This window comes from Ochlerotatus camptorhynchus, unplaced genomic scaffold (assembly GCF_037179485.1).
Source record: "Ochlerotatus camptorhynchus isolate MF236.1 unplaced genomic scaffold, CSIRO-AGI_Acam_v1.1 ptg000085l, whole genome shotgun sequence".
NCBI lineage: Eukaryota > Metazoa > Arthropoda > Insecta > Diptera > Culicidae > Ochlerotatus > Ochlerotatus camptorhynchus.
The window spans coordinates 6,111,848-6,136,533 of NW_027040575.1; the positions used below are offsets into that span (position 1 = coordinate 6,111,848).

The following is a 24,686-nucleotide window of genomic DNA, read 5'->3' on the forward strand; positions in this document are numbered from 1 at the left end:
CAATGGTAATACTTTTTTTTTTAATTTTTAGCGCTATCCCTACCCACCATTTTACAGCGATCCACTCCTACTTGGCCTAGAGAATTTGCTTCCATTAATCATCGTAGTGGCGTTTTTCTACACATGTATCAACACTGTTAAATATATTGCTGTAGAGAAGGAACGGCAGTTAAAAGAGGCAATGAAAATTATGGGACTTCCAAGTTCGCTACACTGGACTGCTTGGTACGTGAAGTCAATGATCCTACTATTGGTTTCTATCAGCTTGATTACTGTTTTACTATGCGTAAGTATGATCACACAGAAAATACCCTGTGAGAAAAGGATACATATTATTAATAGCATTATCGTGCAGGTCAGCATAACCAGTAACACAGATTTGGCAGTGTTTACGTATGCTGAATGGTCCGTGGTTTGGGTGTACCTGTTCGTCTACAGTACAACTACGATAATGTTTTGTTTTATGATGAGTACATTCTTCTCAAAAGGTAACATGGATTTATGAGTGGTATAAAAATGCACTAACGAAACATCCAAAACTATTTACAGCAAACACCGCTGCTGGAATCGGTGGCCTTATGTGGTTTATATTTGTAATGCCATACAATATAGCATTCTCGAACTATGACACTATGTCGCTGGCAGCGAAGTTAGCTTTGTGTCTGTTTCATAACTCAGGAATGTCCTTCGGATTCATGTTGATGATGCGTCACGAAGGAACTACAATCGGTATACAATGGTACAATCTTTTCAGTCCGGTCACGGTTGATGACAATCTTAGTGTGGGAGCTACCATGATGATGTTGTTAGTCGATTCTGTGATCTATCTTCTGATAGCACTGTACGTTGAAAAAGTACTGCCAGGAGAATTTGGGATAGCTCAACCATGGTACTTTCCATTTACTGCCAAGTTCTGGATAAACAAAGTTGACACTATCCCAGATGATGTGAACGGTATTGTGGAGAAATCGGATACAAAAGAACCTGATCCAACGGGGAAACATGCAGGTATCAAAATCAAAGGACTTCGAAAGGTCTTCGATAAAAAAAAAGTTGCCGTCAATGGACTTCATTTGAATATGTACGACGATCAGATTACGGTATTACTTGGGCATAATGGAGCAGGAAAAACGACAACGATGTCTATGCTTACAGGAGTGTTCTCACCTACTTCAGGAACTGCTTTGATAAACGACTGTGACATTCGTACCAATATCGATGGCGCTCGTCAATCGCTGGGACTCTGTCCTCAGCATAACGTACTGTTCAATGAAATGACTGTTGCCGAGCACATCGAATTCTTTGCAAGATTGAAAGGTGTTAAAAGAAAGGATATTGCCAACGAAATTGCCCATTACGTTAAGATCTTGGAGTTGGAAGATAAAATCCACTCACAATCGCATACGTTGTCCGGTGGTATGAAGAGAAAACTGGCAGTTGGGGTAGCGTTGTGTGGGGGTTCAAAAGTTGTGCTGTGTGATGAACCTACTTCTGGTATGGATCCAGCTGCTAGGCGTGCATTGTGGGATTTGTTGATAATGGAAAAGAAGGGACGTACTATCTTGCTATCAACGCATTTCATGGACGAAGCGGATATCCTTGGAGATAGGATTGCCATTATGGCTGATGGTGAACTGAAAGCGGTTGGATCGTCATTTTTCCTCAAAAAGAAGTTTGGCGTTGGATATCGTTTGATTTGTGTCAAAGGGGACAACTGTACGCCTCAGAATGTGACTGATTTAATACAGCGATACATTCCGGGATGTCAAATTGATACGGACATAGGAACGGAACTTTCTTATGTTTTGGAGGAAAGTTACACGAACGTATATCAATCATTGCTGGAAGAACTGGAACAGAATTCAGAACGATTGTACATAGACAGTTATGGAATTTCGCTAACAACTTTGGAAGAAGTTTTTCTGAAAGTAGGAAGCGATTCATTTTCTCCGGAGAATTTAGAATCCGAAAACAATGAACTTATTTACGAAAATGCCAATGCCGGTTCTAATGTTACAATTAATTTGGATGAAAGTGAAAAACTTTTGACTGGCGCATCTTTGACAATGAATCAAATTCATGCTATGTTTTTGAAGAAATTTATCGCTACATATAGAAGTTGGATATCAATGTTGGTCCAAATATTCATTCCCATATTTTTCGTTATCATGACAATCATTATTGTTCGATCATTCCCGGATAGCATTCAGTTGCCGACATTGAAAATGACACTCAATGACTACAGGAGGACCACAACAGTTCTTGAGGCAGCGACTGACGACTTGGATGTAGTACACTCCTACCAGAAATTGTTTCAAGATTTTGGAAAGGATACCAAGCTTTTGACAATCACGGAGTCGATGGTTGACTACATATTGAAAAGGGTAAGACACCATTGATGGTTGTAGGAAGAAACATGGACAACAATGATATCTCTTTCCAGACTATTGAGAACACCCCACTCGTAACGAACGAATTCCTCATTGGAGCAACTATCGGCTCCGATAACGTCACTGTATGGTTCAACACCCAAGGTTTCCACACGGCTCCGCTGACCATCAATATGTTCTACAATGCACTTCTTCGGACAACATGTCCTCGTTGTTCGATTGAAATTTCCAACAAACCGTTGTCTTTCAGACCAGAAACACGCGTAAGTGCCCTTCGTGTTTAATACTTAGAAAATAATCCACTAACATTGTTCTTGATCTAGTTTACTCAACTACAAGCCGGCAACAATATGGGATTTCAGTTGGCGTTCAATACAGGATTCGCCATGGCCTTCGTTGCAGCCCTGTACGTTTTATTCTACATCAGAGAACGTGTGACTCGGGCAAAATTGTTGCAGTTCGTCAGTGGAGTAAACGTGTTTGCCTTTTGGATGGTATCTTTCTTGTGGGATTACATGACGTATGTTGTAACAATTCTATTTTACATCGGTACGCTGGCCGCTTTTCAAGAGGATGGTTGGTCAACTGGAGAAGAACTTGGACGAGTGTTTCTAGTTTTGATGGTCTTTGGATTCGGTTTTCTTCCACTGACATATCTACTATCGTTCCGGTTTGATGTTCCGGCTGGTGGATTCGTTAAGCTAATGCTACTCAACATTTTTACGGGAATAATATTTTTCATGGCGGTGTTTTTAATGCTATTCGACGGATTCGACTTGATAGACGTCGCACGTGGGCTAGAATGGGGTTTCATGATTTTCCCATTGTTTGCATTGAGTCACGCATTGAGTAATATGAACATTGCATCGACCACCTTAAGAATATGCGAAGCACAGTGCAGTATTATCCCCGGATGCACAGAGAAAATCATCTGTGAGCAGTTTCCAAATTGTTGCGGTAAGAATACGGTTCAAAATTATTATGTGTTTGTAATCGATTATACTTTGTACTTGTAGGTGTGGAAATATTTTCATTCGAACCTAATGGAATCAATCGGAATTTGCTTTTCATGACCGGACTTGGACTCGTATGTTTCGCTATACTCATGATCATAGAGTATCGAGTGTTGAACAAAGTATTTGATAACCTCACTTCTATGAAAAAAACACCAGCACTAAGCTCAAACAATATGGACGCAGACGTGCTCGCCGAAAAAGAACGGGTTAGCAATATGACCATGAACGAGATAAGTGCAACCAATTTGGTACTTCGGGATGTTACTAAATACTATAAAAAATTCCCTGCTGTTAATCAGCTCTCCGTATCGGTAGAACATTCACAATGCTTTGGTTTGCTAGGAGTTAATGGTGCAGGTAAAACATCAACATTCAAAATGATGACTGGCGATGAGAATATTTCCGCTGGAGATGCATGGGTTAGTGGTATCAACTTGAAGACTGACATGACCAAGGTTCATCAACAAATTGGCTACTGCCCCCAATTCGATGCATTGATCGACGATCTGACTGGTAGAGAAACAATGAAGATATTTGCACTGCTAAGAGGTGTACCAAGGGATGAAATATCTGCAGTATCCATGAAATTAGCCGAAGAGCTAAATTTCAAGAAACACATCGACAAACGAACGAAGCAATACAGCGGTGGCAACAAGAGGAAACTTAGCACTGCTTTGGCCTTGTTGGGCAGACCAACAGTAGTTTATCTGGACGAGCCAACTACAGGAATGGATCCTGGTGCTAAGCGCCAATTATGGGACGTGATTTGCAAAGAACGAAGTGCAGGAAAATCTATAGTCTTGACTTCACATAGCATGGAAGAATGTGAAGCTTTATGTACAAAACTAGCCATCATGGTAAACGGAGAGTTCAAATGCATTGGGGCAACGCAACACTTGAAGAATAAGTTCTCTAGCGGTTATTACCTGACCATCAAATTGAAGAAGAAAGTCACGGATGCTGGAGACGGGAAAGTATCTGAAATCAAAGCCTACATAAATGACAAATTTCCGGATGCGGAGCTGAAGTGAGTTATCCGGCTCTAAATAAATACGTTTGTAATTGGAAATCCTAAATGATTATATTTTCAGGGAAGAATATCTCGAATCAATCACCTATCAAATTCCGAAAACGAGTGTTCGCTGGTCGACAATGTTCGGAATAATGGAAACGGCCAAGCGGATACTGGAAATAGAGGATTACGTACTGGGGCAAACTACGCTAGAGCAGGTATTCCTGGCGTTTACCAAATACCAGCGACAGCTCGACGACTGACACCCGGTAAACAAAGTAGAGTCAAATGGGTAATAGAGTATTAAATTGGTCAGGTTTTGCCCCACTTATTTATTGATTAGTTTTTAAAATGATTAAAATTTAATCCATGCATGTCATGCAAAGCACTCGACATAGTTCATTGAACGTACTGCTGTGCTGACCATCAGTATCCACATCTGTGACACGTTTTGTAAATCGATCATAATACATAGTTGAAAAGTAAATAAATGAAACCATGATATGGAATATGAATGCATACCATTAACTAATGTTTCACTGTTTCAGATTTTCAATACTCAAAAAAGTTGTAATCATCATCTTGTTAAAACATTAATGTTAATATATTTGTTAGGTAAAATAATCCCCGAAACTTAGTTTTTTTTAGTATCACAGTTGTTAGTTCACAGCAAAAAATAAATTTTAATATTACATTCAAGACGATGCAATCCAATCATGTCGAAAATCTCATGTAATATTTATGACCATGTCAAAAAATAAATGCAGTAAAAGCAGTGTAATGTCAGTTAATGCACTGAATTAATGATAATTTTGTCCTTTTTGGCAAATAATATTATACCATATTTTGGACACGATTTAAATGCTTTGATGTGATATTAAAATTAATTTTTTGCTGTGTTGAGAATGTTTTATGCTTTGCATGCCACGTACAATGATACTCTATGCTCAGTAGACTGATGCAAAATTTGACTTTTTCGCTCCACAGTGTTTAAATGGTTTCAAATCGGGTCCTGATTAGCCTTCCAAAGTTACAACTCATTTGGTTAGAAACAGACTTCGCACAAGCCATTTGAAGTTTACATGTAAATTACTATGGGAAATCTCATTTTTTTGTTCATTGCCTTCTAGTCTTTTCCATATTGAGCTGTGAAAAAGTTCGATAGCCATTCTAATAGAAAATCCTCAGCTACAACTTTGCTGAAGATCGTTTCTATGTAAAACGAGACAGGAAAAAGTTATAAATTATTTAAGAGATTGGTAAACTTATGACATGATCAAGCAGCTGCTCTGTAGGCAACACTGTATTTTGCAGTGTGACATAGTAGCCATGATTTTTGTGTCCTATTCAACGCCCCAGAAACACCAATGTTGCCTGCTGAACAGTTGATTGAGCATGATCATAAGACATCAGCGCATTGAACCATTGATAACTTTCGATCATTGCATTTCATCAAAAAGTGGTCTTGAGCAAAGTTGTAGCTGGGAAAATTTCCTACAAGTATAGTTGAAAGCTTTTGAAGCAGACCGATATGGTGAATTATTAGATAGACATGAACAAAAATCTTGGTTTTACCATAGTAATTCCCATACAAACTTCAAATGGTTTGTGCCATCTCAGTTTCTCACCAAATGGGTTAAAATTTTGAGAGGTTAGGCAGGTATCGATTTGGAATCGTTAAAGTATTTTGGAGCGAAAATTTCAAATTTTGCATCACTCTAATGCCAAGGGAACAAACTAGGATTTGGGCCCGCCTCCTCCATCATGGTCATGATTTATAGCTGTGCCTTTACCAATCTGTGGTTCCTTTCTAATTTGGGACTAAATCCATCCTGCGACACATCAAATCATATTAAAACTCAGAACTAAACTCATTAGGAGGCCTGGAAATCCAAACAACAACAAAAAAACTTGATTTCAGACCGAGTTCAGAAATTTTACCAAAAGCTGTTGTTTTATGATTTTTGCAAATTTTTGTGTCCAACTTGAAAATTTCACAGAAAATAGTATTTTTTATAAGCATTTAATAAAACAAAATTAAAAAATATTAAACAGGGTTTTTTTGTTAAGTTAAGCACTTTTTTGGATTTGTTACCCAAAATTACTTGAAATTTTTTACCGTGTATATTTTTTAGAAAAGGAATTATTTTTCGTAAAACATTGTCTCAGACGTTATTTGGATTGGAAGTGACGTTATTAGATTCTTTTTTTTTTTGAGATACAAAAAGGCCGAATTGAAAAATGAAAAGTGAATGATTGACCAATTATGCAAAGTTTCATGCAAATCGGAGAAGGTCGCATTGAGGCATTGGCCACACCTGTATATGTTCCGGGTTTCCCAAAAAAAGTGTTTATTTTCTGACTTCTACCAAAACTTATCATGCGACACTTTAAAACATATGAGAATTCAAAACTAAAGAAATTGCTTTCAACATAACGCTAGTTTATGGCCAGGAGTATTCATAGTATGTCCTTGTGCCAATAATGTGTACCTGGGAACTCAATTTGGTCATCAATGATCACGATACTAAATGTTCGTTTGCTTTGAATTTTGGCCCACTTCCACGGAGGCATCCGAAACTTATCCAGTTGTAGCCAAGTGGTTTAGCAGGGATTTAATGCGACTACCATTGCTCTTGATTTTAAATTTATGTTTAAATGGGTTATGGCCCATGTCAAAAATTTGACAATTCCCTGGGGGCAATCGGAACATGTTCCGATGTGGTTAGAACCGGAGAACCAAATAAAAAAAAATCTTTCGGCACAATGTAAGTATAATTTTAAGATAAAATTATGCAAACTAGTATCCATATGGTTGAGATTTATCAACCCTCTACTGTTCCCAAGCCCGGCACTGGGCTTGTCTGTCTAATTGTCGGGAATTTTTTCAAGATTCTGATGTTGCTGAAAGTTTACTAAGGGTTTTGGGTTCGAATACCGAGCTATTTTTTTTTCGTGTGTGATATTTCGTCACTTCCCTGGTTGGGAATATCCTTGTAAATGTTAATCTGGCGGTTGGATTTGTGCTTTGGTGAACCAAATTGCTATACACTCGGCCATTTTTTACAAGGGGGATACGTACCGTGTAAAAAAACGTGCTAAAAACCACGTTATTAAAAAAAAAAACGTGTAAAAACCGCTTTAATTATAAAAAACCCGAATTTATCCACCTATGGTGTGATCAGACCCTTCTTACTTATTCAAGTTTATTTATTTTATTGTCATTATCAGTGACCAAGCCCCCCATCCCCGTGTCATCCAGTGACGCTACGCCACTGCCTGGGGGTACCCGGAATATATCCGGGTGTAGTCTATTTGGTGAGGCTACCAATCACCTTATCATCGTATTTTAATGTGATTTAATGGGTTTTAATTCAATTTATATTCAAGCAACTTCCCCGGGGTACCCGGAACATGTTCAAGTGTGTCCAATGTGGACTGGAACACTTAACACGACTTGCATTGATCTTATTTTTTAATTCTGTAGTAATTTGATGTGTCGCATGATGGTTTTAATACGTTTTCCGTTAAATCCAGCGTGAAGGCCCATATTCACCGGATCTTATTCCGAACCGGTCCGGTCCGGAACCGGTTCACCGATTCCAAAACCGTTCAATAACGTTCAATGGGACCCCAAAACCTATCATTTGGAGCCGAGTTTGTCCAAATCGGTTGAGCGGTTGCTGAGAAACGTGAGCGCATTCATTTCGTTACATACACACACACACATACACACATACACACGTACACACACACACACACACACACACACACACACACACACACACACACACACACACACACACACACACACACACACACACACACACACACACAGACATGTTCCAATCTCGTCGAGCTGAGTCGAATGGTATATGATGGTTTTGATACGTTTTCCGTTAAATCCAGCGTGAAGGCCCATATTCACCGGATCTTATTCCGGCCATATCTCCGGAACCGGTTCACCGATTCCAAAACCGTTCAATAGTGTTCAATGGGACCCCAAGACCTATCATTTGGCGCCGAGTTTGTCCAAATCGGTTGAGCGGTTGCTGATAAACGTGAGCGCATTCATTTCGTTACATACACACACACATACACACATACACACACACAGACATGTTCCGATCTCGTCGAGCTGAGTCGAATGGTATATGATGGTTTTGATACGTTTTCCGTTAAATCCAGCGTGAAGGCCCATATTCACCGGATCTTATTCCGGCCATATCTCCGGAACCGGTTCACCGATTCCAAAACCGTTCAATAGTGTTCAATGGGACCCCAAGACCTATCATTTGGCGCCGAGTTTGTCCAAATCGGTTGAGCGGTTGCTGAGAAACGTGAGCGCATTCATTTCGTTACATACACACACACATACACACATACACGCACACACACACAGACATGTTCCGATCTCGTCGAGCTGAGTCGAATGGTATATGACACTCGGCCCTCCGGGCCTCGGATCGATAGTCGGTTTTTCAAGTGATATCTATACCCTTCTTTGTAAGAAGGGTAAAAAGGTTTAAAAAAAACGTGTGATTCCAAAATTCGTCGTAAAAAAACTGATCAGTGTGCTTGATAATGTTGTGTGTACTTCTAAACCCTGATAACCTAGAAAATTTTCGTTCATGATAAAGTTTTTTTGGAGCTAAACTGCCCATAATCGCAAGTCAGTCCCATCTGTAAAAAACTGGAAATGAGACAACGGCGTTCAAAGATTTTACAAGTTTTCAGATTTGACACTTATTTTGGAGGAATAAATTTAAAAATAAACCTACTATGTGATAGAATGCATCTATGTTAACCCAAAAATATTGGAAAAACATCGTGAAATTTTTATTTTATGGCCAAAATCTGAGTGGGACTGACTTGCGATTACATTTAACGTCAACGAGAAAAATAACCGCAGGTCAGTCACAATTCCATGACGATGCTGCATTAGTTTAGCACAGTATTGAACAGTAGAAAGATACCATGGTTCCATAGAAGTTATTGAATGTTTCTGGATTTGTTCCACTGGTTCCAGAGCAATGGCCGGAACATATTCCGGTGAGTATGGGTCTTCATCAAACCAGAGCTTTTCATAAACGTGCCAAACCCACCTTGCGATAAATCAATTCACATGAGAATTCAAAAATAAGATCAATAAGAGCCATGATGAGTGACCAGCACCATGTAGGCCACACCCGGACTTGTTCCGGGTATCCCCGGGGAAGTGGTAAATCCCTTTCAAATCAAAATCCTTCAAGCGATACATCAAATCACATGAGAATTCAAAGCTATATCCATTGGCGGTCAAACTGAGTATCGTAAGAACTATATTGGCCTCATCCGGACATGTACCATATACCCTAAGGAAAGTGGACAAAATCTATCTTGAGACAAATCTCATGATGCGATGTGTTGTCTAACATTTCTGACATATTTTTTTCTAATAGGACTGACTTGCGGTTACTTTTCGCTGTGGGACAATTTGACTTGGTATTGGTTTTCATTTTTCTTGAACAAACCACCTTTTTTCAATAGCACATCTCAAAAAACATAGAAAGATAAGCTGAATAATGATGTAATAGTAATTGTAATTTATCAGCCCTCACCCAATCCTCACTGCCAACCCATCGTGTTAGGTGAGGACCTACCAAGCCTAACCGTTAAAACATGCCAGACGGTATAGTATGCCGCAATCGTAGCTAGCTGGCGCAAAATGTCCACTAGTACACCGATACATTAAATAGGGATAGAAAGAGATGGAGAGATATCAATTAGCTGAAAGAAAAGAAAATAAAGAACGAAAATATTTGTTGCCTCCTAGGTCCATCGCTATGGCTGATCCGTACGGTATACCGATACCTGGCACTAAACATTGGCCGTTCCATAATTGTTTGAACCGTACAGTATATTAACACCTGAAATTATACAAAAACAAATGACATATTAGCCCCCCCCCCCCCCTTCCCCAATTGCAAAGTCATGCAACATAGTCATTCCGTGCCACTTGGTGATTCCGTTGCTTTAAGACTCATTGTTTTAGCGGGCCGGAAGCTTCAATGAGCATCCTCCCCATACAATTTACCGATTTCTGTTAAACCTCAAACATATCACATTTTCTAAGACTGATCATGATTAATATAGTATGAATAATGAGAATTGTATGAAAAAAGACGATCCCAAAAGAAAGTTCCCTAGCAATAAAACTATTACTCTGTGCTAATCTGAGTTATTTCAAAATGGGAATCCATTCTCAGAAACTATACCCAATCTCATATAAGAGATGAACTAGCCTATGGCTAAAAATCTCTATAATAAAGTAAAAAAAAAAAAAAATACCCAATCTCAACAAACTGAACCGTAATCAGAACCGCATTTGCTCGGTAAGATTTTGGCATTTCTATTTAATTGTATAAAGCTACTTTATATAGAGTTTTTTTTTCAATAATTGCAACATGTGAATAATGCAGAAGAAGTTTAAAGTTGTTCTAGAGCCAAATTGGTTTTGAAGGAAGGTCAAACTACAACCGAACAGCTCAGCCGCTCTGAACCCTTCAAGTATGAACATTATGCTTTCCCAATATGGTACATTCTCTCACTATAAACCTGTCATTTCTAGCCTATCTGAACTATTTAATAAATGGAAACCATAACATGGGTTACGCTCCTCCTAAGCGGGCCCTCCGCATCCTATCTCTGTCTTATCTGAAATACCAAATGCCAATGGTTTGAATGTATCAATATATAAATTGGAAATGACGTTCAATCAAATAAACCCATACCCCGCTCACTTGGCCAGGTTTCAGAATCGTCCAGTGGACAGTGCGCTCTACACTCCCTTTCTTTCAAATTCGCTCCAAATTTGATATTTTACCCATTTGAGTGTTGATTAATCACAGTGAAACATTGTGACAGAGCACGGACTTGAGGTTACTAGAGTATTTAATAATATAGGTCCCAATTAGGATTATATCTGAAAAATCCAAATCTGGCCAACGCCCACCAAAGATAAATTGAATAATGATGCTAACTCAAAATTGATAAAAATGCAAATGGGACTGAATTGCGACTACCGGCAGTAAAGACGTTCTGGATGCTCTGTTCAGACCATTTAGGAATTTTCTCACAACGCAGTGGTAGTGTGAGCACCAAGTTACATAGTTTTACTGATGTTTCACGACAAATCGGCTTGATATTCAACGCTTTGACCCACGTGAACGGAGTTAGGCACTGATTGGATTTAGGGTGCCTCACGGTACACATAAACTTCCTAATTATTGTGTTCCTCGATCATCGTGAATGCTGCAGTGGAGCATTCCACGCCAAACAGTGAAAAAATAAACGATTTCCAGATTTTAACTATCAAAATTCTATGAAACTTCGAATACAATTTTAATTATTCGGTAGGGACGAATGAGCCAGGTTTCTGCTGGAATTCGGCCATTTCATGGCATGGTGGAATCTGTTCCAGGTGATTTGGAGCGGTCACATAAGTTTGTACGGAGATCAGCTGTGGACCTGAAAAAGCTACCATTGACAATGGCTTGCCCCAGGATGGCTATCGCAATTTATGATGCTGAAAACAATTCTGGAGACATCGCGCTGAAAAATCATGAAGATTAAGGGTATTGACGTCTTTCAAAAGATTAACATTCTGGTCACTTTACCAGAACCGATTTCAAGGATATGACCAGATTTCGGCTGTTTCGCAACAGATCTTGGATATGTGACCATCATTGAATTCAAAATTGCTTCTAGTAGGGGAAACGCTCCTATGGTTGCGGTACGTTAGAAGCGTTAGGTTCTTATAGTTGTGCATGGAGACTCAATAAACAAACTATAGGAACCTAACGCTTCTAAAATACCACAACTATAGGAACATTTACCCTAAACATGAATTCAAATAATATTTTCATACCAGATAAAAAAGCGATGAAAAACAGTTTTTGGCATACTTTCGTTAAACTTATCCAAGGCTATAGGTATATGTGGTTGTCCACTCACCAAGGAAAAAAATCTTCCGCACAATAGTATGTCAATTGGATCTAAAGTAATAGAAAAAGTATCCAGTTTCAAACACTTAGGTTTGGTGTTAGATCCTACGCTCTCTTGGGGTGATCATGTAGAACACGTCCAACGGAAAATGTCGTCTCTTTGTGGCTTAATGTATCGTGTTAGCAAATTTGTGCCTAGGAGTGCCTACCCTATACAAAAAACAACACCAGTTTCACAGCTCTTCAACTGAGGGGTTCAACAATATCACTATAAACTTAATCTTTATACATTGCATCATACGCATTGAATCAGCTGCAAGCTGCAAAAGTGTGCATGACGAGAATCAGCTGTTTTTGCATTTGTAAATACATAACAATCTTACAAGCACTTGCATTGTGTGGGAGTGGTGTTCATGGGTCAAGGTCTTGTAGTTGTCCTTGAAGGAAAACTTATTCTAAAAACATATTACGAGTTTGATTGATTGTGATAAGTAAAATAATGTCACTTTATTACATCCGTGGCCAAACGACCTAATGAATGAGATCGTTCCTTACCGGCAAATCGATAGACTTGACGCGCATGATCACGCCTCACTAATACAGAGTCGTGACACGTGCTTTGGACTGAGCCTGTGTTTCGTATAGGAAACGTAAACATAAGCATTAGTATGACTAAATAAATGATACGCATGATACATATACATTAGTGGCGTTACTTTTTGACGTCATGAACCACACTAGTGTTGGAAAATCCGAGGTTGTGCATGTCGTAACGCAAGTAAATCTTATGTGTTCTTCCTCAATCGGTGGAATACTGATGCCGCATAGTTCAGTGTTCTGTTGGTGGTTTGTTTGTGATTCACTAGTTCCCACCGTAGCGCGGTTCGCCAGACTGGGTGCTGTAGTGTGGTAGACAGCAAAAATGACAACCAGCATCGAGTGAGTCATTATTCGACTAAAATTTTATTGAAATTTAGGAAAAAGTTAGAAATGTTGAGGCTTGATTTCGTTGTTCTCATTGCAGATAAAAAAAAAAGCACCAGTGACCTTTATTGGATAACATTTTCTGCACATTGCATGACTTGACATTGCGAGACCAAGGAAAAAACACAATTATCGACAAGAAGCAATTATATTGGAATTTTCTTTATGCTGCACTATTCCTATTCGGTAGCCTAGTTTATTGCGGACAAAGCTGTCGCAGCTTCATTTGCAAACCACCGTTGTCCAGTTGATGCAGCCTAATACTGTTCAGGATGACAACAAGTGATTGGGAAAAGTTCAAGCTGCTGCTGTGGAAGAATTGGATCATCCAAAAGAGACATTATGTGCAGACTATTTTCGAAATCACCATTCCGGTGCTGGCTTGTTCGTTGCTGATTTTGGTCCGAGGACTCGTGAATCCATCCACCTACAGCAAACCCACCACGTTCAGTAGCCTTAATGTTAGCAGCATTGCTAGCATACGGTATGTAGTAGGAGTGAGTTACGAGAAATAGGTTGATCTAGAGTTTTACATTTTTAGAACCATGATAACAAATCACCCCATTGAGTTGACGCTTGCATTTACTCCGAAAAATCTAATATTTGAACAAGTGGTGAAAAAGGCGGCAAGGTCTCTTGGCACAGATGTTCGAATAAAAGGTTTCAATGATACGAAAAGTATGAACAATGTGTTGATAACCAGCAACTATCTAGCTGGTATTGAATTTGGGGATCATCTTAAGGTAATGCAAGTGACATAAATCATAAAGTTGGTAGGTCTAAATATGTTTATATCAGAACATTTCAGAATTACCGGATAACTTATCGATCGCCCTACGCTATCCAAGTGAAATGCGTACCACTGTACTCCCGGGAGCGGAATTCTGGGCAAATTGGCGCACATTTCTAGTATTTCCACCATTTCAAACTTATGGTGCTCGAGCTGTCAACTACACTGATGGTGGTTATCCTGCAAACTACTACGCTGAGGGATTTGCATCTGTGCAAAATGCAATTTCAAGATCTCTACTGGGTATGAAAAATGACACGCATCAACTGCCCACTGTTGCATTGCAGGTGAGTCTATCGGTGCAATTTCACTACATACTTCGATATTGAAACATTTTCGTATTTTCCAGCGATTCCCCTATCCACCATTCTACAACGATCCATTACTGAGAGGCCTTGAAAATCTTTTCCCTGCTATCATAATGATTGCATTTTTCTACTCCTGTATAAACACCGTCAAATTTATAACCTTGGAGAAAGAACGACAGCTTAAAGAATCTATGAAAATTATGGGTCTCAGCGGTTGGCTTCATTGGATGGCATGGTTCGTGAAGACACTTATCCTACTATCGATCTCGATTTCTCTCATTACCATCCTGCTGTGCGTGAGCCTTACAACAAACACGGATATCGCGATATTTGAATTTTCGAACTGGCTGCTGATCTGGATATTCTTGTTCATATACAGTATTACAACCATCACATTTTGCTTCATGCTGAGTACATTTTTCTCGAAAGGTACAATAGTGTTAAGTGCAACTTGTTTATACTTGTGAATAAATTTATTTTGAATCTCTTTTTAGCAAACATTGCATCCGGAGTTTCTGGTATCATCTGGTTCTATTCGTTAACGCCGTACAACATTACATTCGGAAACTACGATCGAATGTCGCTGGGAGCAAAGCTGGCTTCCAGTCTATGGTGCAACACGGCAATGGGTTACGGATTCATGCTTCTAATGAAGCACGAAGGAACATCAATAGGCCTCCAGTGGTCTAACCTGTTCTCATCGGTTACCGTGGATGATCAGTTAACTGTTGCTCATATAATAATGATGTTGATTATAGATGCCTTATTCTATTTACTGGTTGCGCTTTACGTTGAGCAAATAGCTCCAGGGGAGTTTGGAATTCCCAAGAAGTGGAATTTCTTATTCACAAAAGATTTCTGGATCACACGCCAAGCTTATGATCCACAGATGAATACGTTAGACAGGGAATATCTCAGGAAGGATAGGACGAATAACGAGGAAAAAGAACCAACCGAAAAACATGCTGGAATTAAAATACTGGGGTTGACAAAAATTTACAAAGGCTCAAAAGTTGCGGTCAACGACTTGTCGTTGAATTTATATGAAGACCAAATATCCGTACTGTTAGGCCACAACGGAGCTGGAAAGACGACCACAATGTCGATGTTGACTGGTTTGTTTCCACCAACGTCTGGTACGGCCATTGTCAATGGATCCGATATTCGATACGATATTGAAAGTCTCAGAAATTCATTGGGTTTGTGTCCCCAGCACAATGTTCTGTTCGATGAATTGACGGTAGCTGAACACATTCGGTTCTTTTCCAAGTTAAAGGGTCTTGAAGAGAATCAAATCTCTAATGAAATCGACAAGTACCTGATGCTTCTGGAGTTGGAAGATAAACGGAACGCTCAATCGCAAACCTTGTCTGGTGGAATGAAACGGAAGCTATCGATTGCTATTGCATTATGTGGGGGATCAAAAGTTGTGCTGTGCGATGAACCCACCTCAGGAATGGATCCTGCAGCCCGCCGAGTGCTCTGGAACCTACTGCAACAGGAGAAAATTGGACGGACTATACTGCTGTCAACACACTTTATGGATGAAGCGGACATCCTTGGCGATCGAGTGGCGATAATGGCTGAAGGAGATCTGAAGGCCGTTGGATCACCGTTCTTTCTGAAGAAAAAATTTGGACAAGGGTACCGCTTGATTTGTGTGAAAAAGTCGGGTTGTAATCCTTCGACACTTACCGGTCTACTGAAAAAGTATATCCCTGGCATAGAAGTAGAAACGGATATTGGTACAGAGCTCAGTTACGTTTTGAGACAAGAGTATCTCCACGTTTTTCAGCAGCTGTTGGCTGACTTAGAGGAAAACACACATCATTGTGGAATATCAAGTTATGGCATTACTTTGTCCACATTGGAAGAAGTGTTTATGAGGTAAGTTTGTATGACCCTTTGAAAGTGAATCATTATTGAAATCCCAACCTCTTTGTAGGCTTGGAAGCGATGAGAATTCAACTGAAAAGACGGATGAAACAAATGGTCACCTTTTGCAATCAAACGGATTGAAACACCCCGAATCAGAACAGCACGAGGATCATTACACACTTGTCACAGGGAAACTATTGACCTTTAATCAAATCAAATCTATGATCATAAAAAAATACCTCAGCTACCTCAGGGCCTGGAAAATTTCGTTGTTACAAACCACGTTGTCCATGTTCTACATCATTGTTATAATAATAATTGTGCGTTCATTCCCTAATAACGTTGTTCTACCTCCGCTGAATATATCGTTTGATTCATACGCAAAGACTGTAACGGTTCTGGAAACTGCCAATCCAAATGCAACAGTGGCGAGAAGCTATGCGGAGTTATTTGCAGAAATTTCTCCAACAAATGAACTCGTGACAATATCAAGCTCTTTCTCGGAGTTTATTTTGAACAAGGTGTGTATTGATTATTGATATGTCTCGCTTATATGCTAACGAAGAGATTTTTTTTCAGTCGATAGAGAATATCAAAAAAGTGGACAACACCTTCATGGTTGGGGCAGCATTGAACGAGAATGAACAGAACTTCACTGCTTGGTTCAATAATAAGGCCTACCACACGGCTCCATTGTCTCTGAACTTGATCTACAATGCGATACTGAGAACATTCTGCCCTAACTGTTCACTGGACGTCGTCAACAAACCTTTGCCTTATAGTTCTCGAGTCAGATTCTTGAGACTTCAAGCCGGTAGCAACATGGGATTCCAACTGGCTTTCAATACAGGATTTGCAATGGCATTCGTAGGTGCCATGTATATAATGTTCTATATCAAGGAAAGGTCATCCGGAGCTAAGTTGCTACAGTTTGTGAGTGGAGTCAATGCCATAACCTTCTGGACCGTGTCATTTCTTTGGGATTATTTAGTATTCATTTTAGCGATGATACTGTACATTCTGACCCTAGCGGCTTTCCAGGAGGAAGGTTGGTCAACGCCAGCAGAACTTTCACGTGTCGTAGTTGTCATGCTATGCTTCGGAATAGCCGTTATTCCGTTCACGTATTTATGGTCGTACTTTTTTCAAGTACCATCAACTGGATTCATCAAGATGTTGATATTTAACATCTTTACGGGAACAGTAATTTTTACGGGTATATTTCTTTTAAAGTACAGTGAATTCAATCTGAAAGATGTTGCAGAAACCTTGGAATGGTTCTACATGATATTCCCGCATTTTGCTCTGAGTCATAGTTTGAACAACATAAATCTAGCCTTAACGATACAGCAGATCTGCGAAGCACAATGTGATGCATTGCCATTCTGCACTGACAAACTTCTCTGCAACTTTGACAAACGGTGCTGCGGTAAGTTTTGATGGAGACTCATTCAAAAAGATCAACGATTCAACATTCCTTTACTGCCATTACAGACACTGAAATCTTCTCTTTCCAACCCAATGGAATAAGCCGTAATCTGGTGTATATGTTGGCGGTTGGAATAGTTTCATTCACTATTCTACTGTTGAAAGAATTGAGATACTTTGATTGTAACATCAAATGTCAAAAACCATGGGGGAGTGCACCGATTTCAGCCGTTACGGAATCTAAAGAAACTGTAGCAATCAACGAAGATACCGACGTAAACGAAGAAAAACAACGGATAGCATCGATGCAAGGAGCTGTTCTCACCGACCATACTTTGGCGATGAAGGACGTATCAAAATACTACGGATCATTTCAGGCTGTGAATGAACTTACCCTAACGGTGGACGATTTCGAATGCTTTGGTTTATTGGGTGTGAATGGTGCGGGGAAGACCTCGACCTTCAAGATGCTAACAGGGGACGAAAAGATTTCATCCGGCGACGCCTGGATTCGGGGAATAAGTATGCGAACGAGAATGAACGAAGTCAACCCCAAGATCGGATACTGTCCACAATTTGATGCGTTACTCGAAGATTTGACCGGACGTGAAACGTTGAAAATTTTCGGTCTTTTGAGAGGTGTACCGAATAGCTGTATAAAACCGATTTCAGTGAAATTAGCGAATGATCTAAATTTTTCGAAGCATCTTGATAAACAAATAAAAACGTACAGTGGAGGAAACAAGCGAAAATTGAGCACTGCCTTAGCATTGATAGGAAACCCATTGATAATCTATTTGGACGAACCGACAACGGGAATGGATCCGGGAGCTAAACGAAACTTCTGGAACGTTATTTGCCGGATACGAATGATGGGGAAAGCGATAATGCTGACATCGCACAGTATGGAGGAATGTGAAGCACTGTGCACGCGTATTGCCATTATGGTGAACGGGGAATTCAAGTGCCTTGGCTCTGCGCAGCACCTGAAGAACAAATTTACGGAAGGATTCTTCCTGACGATCAAACTTAAAAAATGTCAAAATGAAGAAATGGAGAACAAAACTAATCTAGTCATGCAATATATTGACAGCAATTTTGACGGAGCTCGGCTGAGGTAAGCATTTGAGTCTACTCAAAATTTCGATATGACAAGAAGATTATTTCTATTACTTTCAGAGAGCAGTATTTGGACTATCTCACGTATCACATAACGAAAACTTCATTGAAATGGTCTACAATGTTTGGCTTGATGGAGCAAGCCAAGTCTCGCTTCGAGATCGAAGACTATGCTCTAGGTCAAACCTCACTCGAACAAGTATTTCTAGCGTTGACCGCTTACCAGCAGTGATTGAAAACTGTGTTCCTTTCTCAGTATTTAAATAAATTATCTCGAATAGCGATAGTAGACAGTGTAACTGGTGCTCGAATACTTAAAGCTTCAATACAGGCAGTGATACTTAAAAATTGCTACAAACAACAAAAGATTAAATCTATGCAATAAAGTCTAAACATAATATAACACAGACACATTTCAATATTGGAATTGGTTTTTTTTTATCACAGACGTCCTTGGGAAACTTCATCGAAAGCAACGCACATCTTGGGATTCATTCGTTTGATTTTTTCAACTTCGCGCTGCGTGAAACCAGGACAATGCGCTATTTTGAGCCACCTTATAGCGGGAAATCGTTTGATAAGAATCTGCAAATGCGTTTCTTCTAACTGAAATGATTAATATCTGGGTTAGTGAGTGCTAAGAGCAGGACATTAGAGGAGCTTACCCTTTTGAAATTCGTTATAAACAATTTTTCAACATTATACGACGGGGTTAGTTTGAGTACTTCAGGATAGAACTTGACGTTGTGTAGAGCAAGCACTCGCATTTTATTAAAAACCATAAGGCTTTCGAAGGCATACACATAAGTACCGGTACGAAAATTCGCAGAACCAAGAAGCAACTGCTTCAAGCGTGGAAATTTGGCATCTAGAAGGTTTACTTTCTCTGCTTCGATGGTCAACTTCTCCAAGTTCACCAGTTTACTTATGTTCGATAGTTCGATCGTTCCTTCGATTACTTGCAAAGTCAGTTCGGTCAAATTTGATATGCTCGTTGAAATCATTTGCATTACGTAACTGTCGATGAACTTTACAGATAGCTTCAACTTCTGAAGCTGTTTAAATCGCTTATAGAAGGCGATGCTGATGTCCTGTTCACTTTTGGTCATTCCTTTCAATTTTCTATCAACCGACAGATCGGTTATATGGGGAAATTTTAAGTTGTATAAGTAATAAATATCTTTGCTATCAAATACTATATCTAGTTTCTTCAATTGGTCGGCGAATTGGGGTAGTAGATCCATGTGTTCTTCTGAGCATACATATAAATATAATTCGACCAAGTTTGGCGCAATCAACCTAAAATATTCAACGTAATTAGATTCTACTTTCAGCACCTTAAGATTGTTTAAGGTACTGCATAAGAAACCTTTTTCCGTCTTACATGTTCCTATCAAATGTAAATTTTCTATATTTTCATGACTGAAGTAAACTGTATCAAAAATCAATCCAAACCTTTGATCTGTACACAAATTTTCTACCCTTAGATACACAGGACTCGCACAAATGGTATAAATCAACCTAAGGTTTTTCGCCATTTCATTGCAATACTGTCGATTCAACTTAATCGATAAGGCTTCATATTCCCTTCTGAATTGTGTCTTTCCGTCCAGCACGCGACAACCCTCAATATGCAAGATAGCATGCTTTCTCAGATATCGTTCCGACAACAGAACGTAATTCCATCGACTACAAACTAAGGAAAGGTTCTTACGATTCTTGAAATCTAGATACTGAAACACGTTTTCGAGGACCTGCAATAAAGTTTTTTTTTTCAATTATTATCGCAAATTAGGCCACTAAAAATCAAACCTCATTAGGAAGATGAGCAAAACAAGCCATTCAGCCGGTGAGATTTTGTGAACCAGGCTTGAAACTTCTTATCAATCGCTGTTACGAAATCCAATTGTGTACGCACCACCAGATGAGTGAAATAACATATATAGGGTAGTGGATACAAATAAACATTTGAATGCATCACATGATTCCTTGTTTTGCTACTTTATCCGGCACTGACTAATGCTTTATATCACCTTTGGTTCGATTATCCGGAGGTTCAATATCTATAGCAAATTGGGTGCGTTTCTTCTACGTGGTGAGGTTCTTGATTGAAATTCTGAAACTACAGATTTAATTTTATCAAACTATTCCGGCTGAGGAAAAAAAATGCTGATCTGCTTGACATGACCGTTTGAGCCCGACTGAACCATACAGAGCGTGATGAATTTGACATTTTCTCTGAGCTCTCTTACGCTTTGTCACCAGTTGAGTGCAGTCAGAACTCACTGGGATTGGATGGAGGGAAAGCTTCATAGATCAAACGTTCAGAATCATAAGGGCCTAACTTCGTTGATCGATTCTCGTCATCGATTTTCTCATTTGTTAATAACTCGGTTGGATTCACATGTATCGGTGTCTTTGATGTTGTTTTTGCTAGCTAATACAACCTTTCACTATATTGTATTGGAAAAATGGTTCACTGAACTGTGGTAATGTGAAGAGAAAATCGATGAAGAGAATCGATCATCGCCGTTAGACCCTTATGATTCGGAACGCTAGAGATGAATTGTGTAATAGGGTGGTTCTTAATATCGATTTTCACCTCGCTCATTCGATTCTAAATCAGATCCTCATCATTTTTCCAAAATTTGAGGTAATTTGGTTGCGATCTCATACTGCACTGGCCCTTTAAAGTTAATTTGCTCCTGCGTGATTGATCAGAACTAGTGTAATAGTACAGAGAACAATATAAGATGGTGCATGGGATTAGCTTTCCATCTGGAATGTAGATACAAACACGCACTAATTCAATCCACAGTGGTGGCCTTCAAATTAGCACAATAGGCTAATTTTCATACAAACTAGTCAACTTTGGCATGTTGCAACTATGTTTTGTTATGACCCCACCTTGGCTGAAATTTTGACACAGAACTACAAATATGCTGAATTTTGTTAGTACGAAATATCAAATTATTGGAAGCGCTTGCCGGAAATTGACGGGCGGGTTGAAAATGGTCAACTAATTAGCACATTTATAATTCGAAATTTCCGAAGTTTATTATTTCGGAAATTGTTGGCTAGGTATATCGTAAATAATTATAAATGTGCTAATAAGTTGGCCATTTTCAACCAGCCCGTCAATTTCCGGTAAGCGCTTCCAATAATTTGATATTACGTACACGCAAAATTCAGCATATTTGTAGTTCTGTGTCACAATTTCAGCCAAGGTAGGGGCGACCCCGGCGTAGTGGTTAACATCCATACCTCTCACGCCAAAGTCACGAGTTCAAATCTCACCCCCGTACAAGTCACGAATGACTATAATAAAAAAAAAAAATTTCAGCCAAGGTTGCAAATACTCATTTCAGCTAAAACAATGTTTTTTTTTTTTAATTATGAAATAATTAGATGCTGTGATCATATTTTGAATTGGTAAGATACAAGAAGAGGTTGCAAAGAATGTGTTTGACATATTAAACCTGTTTATTTCACTTCATGAGAGTCACAATCAGCGATTTTTCACACACTCACTCACTCACTCAGCGATCAGCAAATCGCTGATTGTAACTCATAGAAAGCAAAATTTACAGGTTTTATGTTTCAATCGCATACTTTGTAACCTCTTCTTGTAAGTTACAAGTAAATCATGCCATCATACCATCTTTTGGTTTTATTATTCCGAAAAACATTATTTTAGCTGAAATGAGTAATTGTAACCTTGATGTCAGCTCAATTGATCATAACAAAAGATAGCTGCAACATGCCAAAGTTGGCTAGTTTGTATGAAAATCGACCTATCGTGCTAATTAAGGCCACCACTGTACTTATAAGATCAATAAGAGCACAAACCACGTCCTCACGGTATTTTGGGAGAGGGACCAAATACACCTTTACATCTCCACGGCTATCACGGGAAGAATAGTTGTGTAAGTGAGGTGGGTTATTTTTAGATCAGGATTCGCTATCACTTACGATCGGATAAAGCAGAATTACAGTCAGGAATCCTTATTCCCGGTTATAAGCGGAATGAATAATTGCGAATAAGGATACCTACAGCTTATGGGACGTTCACTTATAGTGGCTGTGACGGATTATCTCATGTGTTTCAATATATAAAGCTGTACTGTTTTCAACAAAATTATGGTATTGGTTTAGACCAACAAGCCTGTGCCATTCTATTCAGGTTTAATTGGGAACTACGCTGATAGAGGCGCTTCACTTTTATAAAGGGTGTCCACGATGAAATTGCCACACTATGAAATTGCTCTAACTTTTTAACCGTATGGTAGAATTTAATGAAAATTTGGGTGGATTTAGTTCATAGTGCATTATTTACATCCTGCAAGTTTTAAAGTCCTGTGATCAAAACTCGCAGAAATGGAGTCGAAAGAACAGCTCGTGCGTGATAAAATCTTGCGCATTCATCACAAGAACAAGGATCTCTCGCATCGTTCCATCGCTAAAACGTTGGGAATCGCGAATTCCACGGTGTCGCGAGTGATTAAGCGGTTCGAGGAACGGTTGACCACCGATCGGAAGCCCAGAAGTGAAGGAAACAGTATTCCGTACAACACCAAAAATCACAACCGCGTAGTTGGGGCCTTCAACCGAAATCCGAACGCCTCCGTTAGGGATGTGGCTAAGAAGTTGCACCTAAGCCGAAGTTTTGTCCAGAAGGCCAAAACTAAGGCTGGGCTTCGAACGTTCAAGGTACAAAAGGCCCCTAATCGCGACGAGAAGCAGAACAAGTCCGCCAAAACCCGTGCCAGGAAGTTGTACCTCAACATGCTGACGAAAGTTGAATGCTGCATCATGGACGACGAAACATATGTGAAGGCCGACTTCAAACAGATCCCCGGCAACCTGTTTTTCACGGTCAAGGATAAGTTCAGCGTTCCGGAGCATGTCCGCACTCAGAAGATGTCCAAATTTGCGAAGAAATTCCTGGTTTGGCAAGCCATATGCACGTGCGGGAAGCGGAGTGCACCTTTCGTGACCCAGGACACGATGAACGGACAGGTGTACATAAAAGAGTGCCTCCAGAAGCGGCTGCTTCCTCTCCTGAAGGCCCACAACGTCCCAACAATCTTCTGGTCGGATTTGGCCTCATGCCACTACTCCAAGGACGTGCTGAAGTGGTATGCGGACAATAAGGTCAATTTCGTGCCGAAAATGTTCAACCCTCCCAACACTCCGGAGCTCCGCCCCATCGAGAAGTACTGGGCGATTATGAAGCAGCACCTTCTTAAACGACCTAAGGTAGTGAAGACAGTCGAGGAACTGAAGAAAGTATGGGTTTACATGCAAAAAACGGTTGATTAACAGGTTGTGCAGAATCTTATGGCCGGGGTTAAGGCCAAGGTGCGGGCATTTGCGTATGGACTGTAAATAAAATACGAGTAAAATGGTAAAATGAAGTTTAATAGTTATTTCTCAATCCCTGAAAATTTGATGGCAATCGGATGAAAACTCGAATTTTGCGAATCAATTTTGTGTGTGGCAATTTCATCGTGGACACCCTTTATTACAGGGTGTCGACTCAATGAAAAAAAAAAACAAAATTCCATGATTTTCCAGCAATTTTCAAAAAAAAAAAAACAGGGGCGGTACCTACCCGTTTTTGGCAATACAACTCCATCCGCTATTGCTTGAGCATCTTGGAATAATTAAAACACTTGACCTAGAAGATTGTGAGTGAATAAAGAAGTTTCGAAGATATATCGGACTTTCGTTTAAAATTTTAAAAGTTTGAATACTCATTCTAAGTTTCATGTGG

At 39.5% G+C, this 24,686-nt stretch overlaps 3 protein-coding genes across 3 annotated transcripts; 2 read left to right on the forward strand and 1 right to left on the reverse strand.

The window, feature by feature from the left end:
* On the forward strand, positions 1-4,713 carry LOC135698358 (phospholipid-transporting ATPase ABCA3-like). Its single transcript, XM_065218275.1, has 7 exons — positions 1-286; positions 356-488; positions 550-2,384; positions 2,444-2,653; positions 2,714-3,347; positions 3,407-4,433; positions 4,498-4,713. Exons 1-7 carry the CDS (start codon positions 182-184, stop codon positions 4,679-4,681), a joined length of 4,128 nt encoding a protein of 1,375 aa, XP_065074347.1. The 5' UTR covers positions 1-181; the 3' UTR covers positions 4,682-4,713.
* An 8,290-nt stretch (positions 4,714-13,003) lies between these two features.
* On the forward strand, positions 13,004-19,310 carry LOC135698360 (phospholipid-transporting ATPase ABCA3-like). The gene is made up of 10 exons (XM_065218277.1): positions 13,004-13,342; positions 13,428-13,871; positions 13,929-14,130; positions 14,186-14,464; positions 14,527-14,914; positions 14,980-16,372; positions 16,431-16,884; positions 16,943-17,792; positions 17,858-18,908; positions 18,971-19,310. Exons 2-10 carry the CDS (start codon positions 13,660-13,662, stop codon positions 19,140-19,142), a joined length of 5,001 nt encoding a protein of 1,666 aa, XP_065074349.1. The 5' UTR covers positions 13,004-13,342; positions 13,428-13,659; the 3' UTR covers positions 19,143-19,310.
* Positions 19,311-19,350: 40 nt separating this feature from the next.
* LOC135698361 (uncharacterized) lies at positions 19,351-21,397 on the reverse strand. Its single transcript, XM_065218278.1, has 4 exons — positions 20,944-21,397; positions 20,723-20,800; positions 19,576-20,664; positions 19,351-19,516 (listed from the first exon to the last, which is right to left on the reverse strand). The coding sequence occupies exons 2-4, from the start codon at positions 20,750-20,752 to the stop codon at positions 19,352-19,354; spliced, it is 1,284 nt and encodes a 427-aa protein (XP_065074350.1). The 5' UTR covers positions 20,753-20,800; positions 20,944-21,397; the 3' UTR covers position 19,351.
* Between the last annotated feature and the right edge of the window lie 3,289 nt (positions 21,398-24,686).

Excerpts from the sequence above, each read along its gene's own strand:
- LOC135698361 (XM_065218278.1), bottom strand. The coding sequence starts at position 20,752 with ATGGCTTGTTTTGCTCATCTTCCTAATGAG. Across the intron at positions 20,665-20,722 it reads TTGCTCATCTTCCTAATGAG|GTCCTCGAAAACGTGTTTCA; the intron begins GTTTGATTTTTA and ends ACTTTATTGCAG. Across the intron at positions 19,517-19,575 it reads TTATAACGAATTTCAAAAGG|TTAGAAGAAACGCATTTGCA; the intron begins GTAAGCTCCTCT and ends TAATCATTTCAG.
- LOC135698360 (XM_065218277.1), top strand. The coding sequence starts at position 13,660 with ATGACAACAAGTGATTGGGAAAAGTTCAAGCTGCTGCTGTGGAAGAAT. Across the intron at positions 14,131-14,185 it reads AATTTGGGGATCATCTTAAG|AACATTTCAGAATTACCGGA; the intron begins GTAATGCAAGTG and ends TGTTTATATCAG. Across the intron at positions 18,909-18,970 it reads TTTGACGGAGCTCGGCTGAG|AGAGCAGTATTTGGACTATC; the intron begins GTAAGCATTTGA and ends TATTACTTTCAG.
- LOC135698358 (XM_065218275.1), top strand. The coding sequence starts at position 182 with ATGAAAATTATGGGACTTCCAAGTTCGCTACACTGGACTGCTTGGTAC. Across the intron at positions 287-355 it reads TGATTACTGTTTTACTATGC|GTCAGCATAACCAGTAACAC; the intron begins GTAAGTATGATC and ends ATTATCGTGCAG. Across the intron at positions 4,434-4,497 it reads TTTCCGGATGCGGAGCTGAA|GGAAGAATATCTCGAATCAA; the intron begins GTGAGTTATCCG and ends TTATATTTTCAG.